General features: G+C 43.6%; 2 protein-coding genes across 6 annotated transcripts in view; one reads left to right on the forward strand and one right to left on the reverse strand.

The window, feature by feature from the left end:
* LOC119501663 (adhesion G protein-coupled receptor E2-like) overlaps nucleotides 1–1,795 on the reverse strand; it is a 213,824-nt gene extending 212,029 nt beyond the window's left edge. For 2 of the 4 annotated variants that reach the window (XM_037792191.1, XM_037792189.1), the window contains exon 1: nucleotides 1,500–1,795. The gene's annotated coding sequence lies outside the window, so the exon portion shown is untranslated. Of the gene's footprint in view, nucleotides 1–1,495 lie in introns of all 4 variants that reach the window. The other 2 variants (XM_037792192.1, XM_037792190.1) reach the window with 1 other exon arrangement.
* The window catches only part of adgrl1a (adhesion G protein-coupled receptor L1a), a 121,598-nt gene extending 114,751 nt beyond the window's left edge, over nucleotides 1–6,847 (forward strand). The window contains exons 24-25 of one of the 2 annotated variants that reach the window (XM_037792187.1): nucleotides 4,485–4,502; nucleotides 4,637–6,847. In XM_037792187.1, coding sequence (XP_037648115.1) covers nucleotides 4,485–4,502; nucleotides 4,637–5,565 — 947 coding nt within the window. In that variant the 3' untranslated portion in view covers nucleotides 5,566–6,847. The remainder of the gene's footprint in view (nucleotides 1–4,484; nucleotides 4,503–4,636) is intronic. The other variant, XM_037792186.1, reaches the window with a different exon arrangement.
* Nucleotides 6,848–7,722: the final 875 nt, after the last annotated feature.

A 7,722-nucleotide genomic window follows, 5' to 3' on the forward strand; every position in this document is an offset into this window, starting at 1 on the left:
TCACAGAATATTATGTTCCTCTCATCTCTCTGACAGATGTGTGGTGGAGGATCTCCTTGTTTATCTTTTGGCCAACACATGCAACAGTTAAATGTAGCTATAGTCCATCACTTTTTAATATTTCCATGTTTTCCTTTACCTGTGCATTGTATGTGTTGATATGGAGCCTGCTCTGTTGATCCAGAGACAAGTCAACACGACTTTTACCGAAGGTTTCCAAGCTACCGGAGAGTGGACATAGCTAGCTATAATAATGATCAACATCTTCATCCTCTGTCAATCTCTCTCTCTCACACAAGTGCTGTTTATATATAAAAGCATGCATGCACACACAGATTTAGCTTTAGAGAGACACACACAGTTGCACACAAAGGACTAAATGTATACTTTGCTAGATGCAATTGCTCATATAATTAGGATCTACACTGTTAATAATTTCCCAGTAAAATAACAGTAAAGAACTGGCAGCAGGGTTGCCTTAATGTTACTGTAAAATTAACATTATTATACTGTAGCTGAAATTTACAGCTTTTATACTGTTAATGAAAAATATAGTTTGAACTTTATTAATTTCACAGTATTTTACAGTTAATTTACTGTTTAAAGATACATTATATAGCTGTTTTTTCACCTTTCTTTTACATTATCTTACTGATTTGTTTTAATTCACTATTTAGGTTTTATTTTTTACATACATTTAATAAACATTATTTTTTGCCTAGATGAACAGACTTAGCAGGTTACAGACATAGGAATAGTCACACTAAATACAATTAAAGGCACTTAATAGGAAGAAGGCTATAATAGACTTGTTGACACTTTTCCCAAAATGTATGTCTATAGCTGAGTACAGAATGCAAACCATAACAACATGTGAGTGAAGAACAATAAAGCTAATTCACTGATTTTCCAATCATGTACAATGTACAAGGCTCACATGTGCAGATCAGGTCCCAGAATTAAAACAATACTGCATGAAACTGTTACTGATGATACTGTAACGACTGGATGACGTGGAGTCAACTGTTAAGTTCTGTTACTGTAGTTAGTCAGGTTTACATGATGTCAGCGAACGTAGCATTGACAGTGATTTGTGGAGATAGCCACCTGTGATTGGCAGAGGCTTTAGGAGGGAGGGTTGTTGTTGTTCCTGTTAGTGTGTGTGGGAGATGAGAAGTGAGTTGCTAATGCAGATAGCACACTGTAAAGAGTAGTTGTGTTGTTTTGCCGTTGGTTACGGCCCACAGTAACCTGTGTTCAAGCTGAGGAATTAAGTACCAGCGTAACCAGTTCCTGCCTCGTAGCTTCATTGACCAGGGTCGCTATATAATACTTTAGACAGTTGATAAGCAGTAAAGTGCTGTTTTTTAAGAATGCATTATAGTTCAGTTAAAAAACGGTTAGTACTGTTGTAAATTAACAGCAATTGTTTACAGTGTAGATAGTTAACGTTAAATTAGTCCTTCTTTTCCTACAACTCTGGGTGAAAACTCACTCACTTCAGCTGGGTTAAACGTCCTGCAGGTCCGGTGTTGGTTTACCATTAGTTACCACAGCTCTTTGTTCTTCATAAGACAGTTAATAAGTAATAAATATCCATATTGACCAGCAGCCGTTGAGCTAGCCGTGATAGCCGTTAGGTGGTAGTTCCGAAGGTTGCCGAGTGGCGCCGAGCAGCAGCGCGAGGGAGTGTACGTGACGTCACATGACGCAGCGTCGCTCTGTTGATGAGAACCGACTACGCATGCGCAAAGCTTAATATTTTTTTTTACTTTATCATACAAAATTCAATAACCAAAACATTAAAGGGGAACTACACCCATTTTCAAATTCCATACATTTTATTCCTATGGTTTAAGACAATCCAAAAAATATTAGTTAACATGAACAACTGTCTTCCAAATCCAAAAACTAGAGTGCTAAAACTCAAACTTGTTATGTCAAAGGGTATAGTCTGGAGCTGCTCCATAGAAAATGAATGGGAGACTGATTTTGTGGACGGTCAGTGTATCTTCTGGTCATTCGATTTTCCTTTAACGTACGGATATTAAAAAACAAAAAATAAGTGTTTATTTTATTTTTGTTTTAAAATACAAAAATTAATATTGAAATACAAGGTGTTTTTCTTTATCAGGGTCAAAAAGGGATGAACTAAACTTAAAAAACGGGTTGATTTTAATTTTCTATTTGTAAAAACAAAAAATAAAATCACTAAGAGACAGACACGAAAAAAACGCCTGTTTTTTCATATTCTACCACCGGAAGTTGCCAATTACAAAGTAAGAGTGCGTATGAGGACGGTGGTGTGTATGAGAGGGGGAAAAGACATGACTGCAGAAAAACTGGAGTCTGTCTTCTTCTCTGAGACACACTCTTTTATTGTTTCAAAAAACTACGTACTGATCCGTGTCCATCACCTTCAGTTACACAGCAGCACTGTACTTTTTCTTCTCTCATACACATCACAGTCCTCATACGTGCTCTTACTTTGTAAATGGCAACTTCCGATCGCAGAATATGAAAAAAGGGGCGTTTTTTTCGTTTCTAAAAAATCCAATAATGAAAAAAAGTTTCAGGACAATTTTGTTCGTCATGCATTGTAGAGATTTTTCAAATATCTTGAGTTCATTCTTCCATCCGTTGATATTATGTGGGCTTAACCTTTAAATACTTGCATCTATGAATAAAGTGTTTACTCAACGAAATCAAGTTGTTTATCAGAAAGTTTTTCTCCTTCATAAGTTCTCCAGTTTTAAGCGACATCAACATTATATCTTTAGAAGAAGCCAGCTCTGAAACACAAGCCAAAATTCCAGCATACTGGAAGAAAAATATGTTCTACAGTCTCAATATCTGTCTCACAGGATCCACATGAGTTGTTATTCCAATTAAATCTTTCTTGTAATAAGTGATTGGATGGATAGATAAAAAATTAAATGTCACTTCTTTGGCTGTAGGAAGGATCCTATGGCCCATGGCTTTGGATTTCCTGCATTCAAGAACTGTACTTTTAGGAGCAAGTTGCAAAAGGATCATATATATCATCATATATTTTATCTATCCATGCGTAATGTAGACAAATCCATATGCCACAATGGTAGGTCACTACCCAGGCAAAGATTTAACCGCATGTCACCCACCTATCAGCCAAAAAGCCATTGGAATATATAGTAGAGTATGTATAATACTGAGACAAATTATCTATTAAATGATCTAAATACAACTAGCCAATCATGTAATCTCAACATTTCTATTTAGCTTTGGCGAGGCACTGCCCACCCTGACCACACATGCCTGTTTGTGTGTTGTTTTTTCCGACTTCGTAGCTGTCAGACGGATTCACTTGGCTGTGCAGAACAGAGCCAAACAGTGCTTACAGCCTAACCAGCCATCTGGTCAGATCTTGAATCTCCATGAGAACGAACAGCCACAAATTGATTTCGAAGTTTAGCTACAGCTGTGACTGCCAGAAATCTTGAAGACAGTTTTTCCCTGTTCCCGTGCAGGCAGAAAAAAAGTATAGTCTGCTTAAATCACGACGGCCGTAGAAAGAGATCAGACGGCTCTGCGGTCTGGGACAGTCCATCTGGGAGTAGGTCAGCCACTCTGATGGCTGTTTTATTGCAGTGCTGCGGTCCCACACCCCTCTTTGGATGCATATAACTGCTGAATTAGACATATTCTGGTAATTGCTCCACTAATATTCACTTGGTAAGAGAGAGCTGTGACTGCGTGTGGCTGGTTGCTGGCTGACTGTGCACCCGCAGTGTATCAGGCCTCGTGTCTGAGGACTGAAATTTAAGGCGGCGTTTCTGTTAAATATTTTAAAGCCTCTCCGCACAATACGTCAAGCCTGATGGCCACAGGCTTGGCAGCCAAGACATTTTTAGAAGAGAGTGGGAGAGGAAGTAGGGAGAGCACTTCATTAGAATGTCTAATTACCCACACCACCACCGAAGAGCGTTGATTAAAGTCAGACTACGCAGTAAATCTAAAAAATGAACACTTTTTTGGGGCGGCTTTTTGCTTTGCTGTGTGATGGTAATTTGGGAGAAAAAGCACAACATCTGTGGTGCATTGAAGGGAAGTCGTAAAATAAACATTACGGCTACTGTACAAGGTTTTTGCATGAATTATGTATGTATCCAGGTATCACTGACAGCGGTAAATAAATATCCAGAGTGTTCTCTGTGGCTTAGATGTAAATGTTGGAGGAATGTGGTGTCAAACAAACAGGACCAAGTCTGCATAAATCAGAGTTAATGTGACTGTGCATGTGTTTGTGAGTAAGAGTTGGAGGGTTTGATGTTGAGCGTGAGAGAGAAAAGAAAAGGGGCCGATGGACAATTTTATTCCGTTAATGGTTCCCTTTTGAAATGTCTTAAAAATGAATACATCAAGTTAATGTTGCGCCATTAAAGAACACTTACTGACTAGTGTCTTTCATTTTATTCACTCCACATGGCTTTCTCTGGGACGCACAGGAACCTTTCGTGATCCAAGTAAGTGTAATTCACATCATTTTCACCACCTGATATTTATTCTTCTTCTCTCGGCGACACTTTAATCTGACTGTATCATAATAATGCCAAAACCCTGTGTCCCCTGTCTCCCTTCTATTTGTGTTTGGGTCCAGAGAGCACGCTATCAAAGGCCCGCGACCCCTGTGGGATGGAAACCCTGCCCTTGAATGGTAACTTCAACAACAGCTACTCCCTGCGCAGTGGCCCAGGGGGCGTAGGCGGGGGCAGCTGTGACTTCCTTGGCAGCGGGGGAGGAGACAGTCCCCCGCCCCTCCTCAATCCCCGCGGCTCAGAGGCGCTGGGAGGCGGAGGCATCCGACGAAACCTGTCCGACGCCGCCGCCTTCGAGAAAATGATCATCTCTGAGCTTGTGCACAACAACCTGAGAGGTGGCGTTGGAGTTGGAGGAGGGAGTGGAGGAGGAGGAGGAGACGTAGGGGACAGGGTGTGTGGCAGCCTGGCTAGGGGGCGTCCTCACGGCGGGGTCGGTCGGGGGACGACGGGGCCCGGGCCGGAGCCGTCTCTGAGCATGGATGAAGACGAGGACTTTATGAGGGAGGGGCGGCAGCGCACCCCGCAGGATGTGGAGCTGCTTTATAAAGCTCTGGAGGAACCCCTGCTGTTGCAGCGAGCCCAGTCGGTCCTCTACCAAAGCGACCCGGAGGAGTCAGAGAGCTACACGGCCGACCTCACCGAGAGCCTGGGTCACAGCGGCCACAGTGGCCAGAGCGCCGGTGGGCAGGCAGGCGGCAGAGCGCCAGACTCCCCTGCCCGCGACTCCCTGTACACCAGCATCACCAACCTGCGAGACTCACCCTACCCCGACAGCAGCCCCGAGCCCCTGGAGGTCGTCCCCCGTTCGGCCCAGCCCCCCGAGGAGCTGTACTACAGCTCCGGGAGGCCCGCCCTGGGTTCCCGTGGGGCCCCCATGCAGACCTTCTACCAGGCCCACCCCCGGAGACCGAGCGGGGAGGGACACCAGGCCCAGGAGCCTGCCCACAGTGAGGGAGACGGACAGATGCAGCTGGTCACCAGCCTGTGACTGGAGCCCGAAGGAGGAAGTTGGAGACTAATGTGACGGCCAAAGCCGCCTCCTAGCCCGCCTCGTTCTCGCGTCTCTCCACGTTCTGCTTGTTTGGTTGCCTTTCTTTCTCTTGACTTTTATTTCGCTAACAGACGAGCAAACAGAGTGACCTTCGGGGGGAGTCGCGGCTGCAGAATCAGCCTTTAATTTTAACCCTCTTACGGAGACGTGTGATGGGTGTTTTTTCCCCCAGTCCCCCTTGGTACCCCCAAGGCCAAGTCCAGCACTCTGAATGTACCGATCCACCCCCCCTTTACCTTCAGATATTTCAAAACTTTAAAACTTTGTTAAAGTTTTTTTTATGTAATTTCTCTTCAGACCTGCCTCCGGAGATGGGAATATCATTTTATATTTTATCTCATTTCCCTTTCGTACCATCCATAGGTCCTTTTTGAGTCATCATTTGATAGGAGTAGTTAGCTGTGGAGACGGGGAATATAGTACACTATTATAACCTAAAAAAATGTCTCACAGAATGCTCTTCATTGTTGCCAAAAATATCTTTTATTGAGCCAGGACAGAAACTAGAACATTCACAACACACACACACACACACACACACACACACACACGCACACACACACACATACGCTCACTCATCCAGAAGTGCTCATTACTGAACATCAAAAGTGAAAACAGTACTCCATCTAAGTAAAAGGGAACAAGAGCTTTTGTTCCGAGCAGGCAGTGGGAGCTGATTCAGAGTAGTTGCCTTCATTTTCTCTTGCTGTGAATCGACGACTATGTACAGAAGTGGAGTAGAAGCAGAGACGGAGACTGAGGAGGCGCCGCACGACCTGCATCCACAAGACTGGCTCCACTCCTCTCTCTGGTTGTTTGCTTCAGGCATTTGAAAAGTTAAACGACTGCCTTGCTATTGTTTTGAAGAGAGTATTCAATTTGTTGACTTTGGGTCTGCATCCTCCGGGGGGGCTGCGAGAGCGGACTGGTGTCGCCCCCTCCTCCCCCCCCTCCTTGTACTTTGCTGTTAGAGCCTAGCCAGTTGACTTGTTTCCTGTGTGTGCTTGTGACAAGCAAGACTGTAAACGCCGCAACTGGTCGACCAATTGGTATAAGCGTGTACATAGGAACCACACATGAATCTACTTTATTCCTACTATGTAAATAAAGACACCAGATGATCAAAAGCAACAAAAAGTAACTATGAAAAATGACTTCTTGTACTGCAACAAACCAACGAAAGAAAAAAATAAAAATGTTTTGGAGTTTGTGAACTGAATGATGAACTCTATCTCTCTCCCCCCGGTGCTCGCTCTCTCTCTCTCGCTATCTGGGACAAATCTTTAGTGATCCAATGGAGAGAGAAAGGCAGAGAGAGTAGATGTGTAGTAGATTTTATTCATACAAACAGAAAAACTGAGCAAAAAAATGGCACAATTTTTATGTAATATAAACATGTTGTTAATGTTTGACCTTTGACCTTTGAGAGGGCGGGAGATATGAGGCAAGCGACGATCGTCAGATGTCACAGTGTGCCTCAGGCACCATAAAGCATTGTGGGTGAACGACAGCATCCATGAAGTGATTTTCTGGTATTATTTGAAAGATGTAACCAGATCACACTTTTTAACAACAACATGGGTTTTAGCATGTATGATAATGATGACATTTGTTTTGCTATCAGAGAATATTGCATTTTTGCTGTTTCTTAAAGATAGTTTCAGCAAAGCCTAATGTGACAATTCATTCATTTCCTGTGTGCATGAGTGTGTCTGAATGGCTGGTTGTGTGTCCAGTATGTGTGCATGCTGTGCACCTGATTTCTGTATGTGCACACAGGGCCGGCTCTAGCCCTTTTGGTGCCCTTTGGTGCAAAATTCGGATGTGGAACCCCCACCCCCTGCCGTTGTCGCTCTATGGTTAAGGCCCAGACACACCAACCCGACATCAAAGATCTACCGACGACAAAGGCCACCAGTTGCGTCGCCTAACGTCAACCTTTGTTTTGACCAAAAAGTTGCACTCCAACACGCTGCGAAGACTACAGCCAACGGCCAACTACCACGTACGTTCTGCACCATTTTCACACCACTCTCACTCACCGCTTAGCTTCATTCCAGATGACCATGTCGCTGTGAAAATATCTGCGTATTT

The sequence above is a fragment of the Sebastes umbrosus genome, chromosome 14 (genome assembly GCF_015220745.1).
Source record: "Sebastes umbrosus isolate fSebUmb1 chromosome 14, fSebUmb1.pri, whole genome shotgun sequence".
In the NCBI taxonomy this organism is placed as follows: Eukaryota; Metazoa; Chordata; class Actinopteri; order Perciformes; family Sebastidae; genus Sebastes; species Sebastes umbrosus.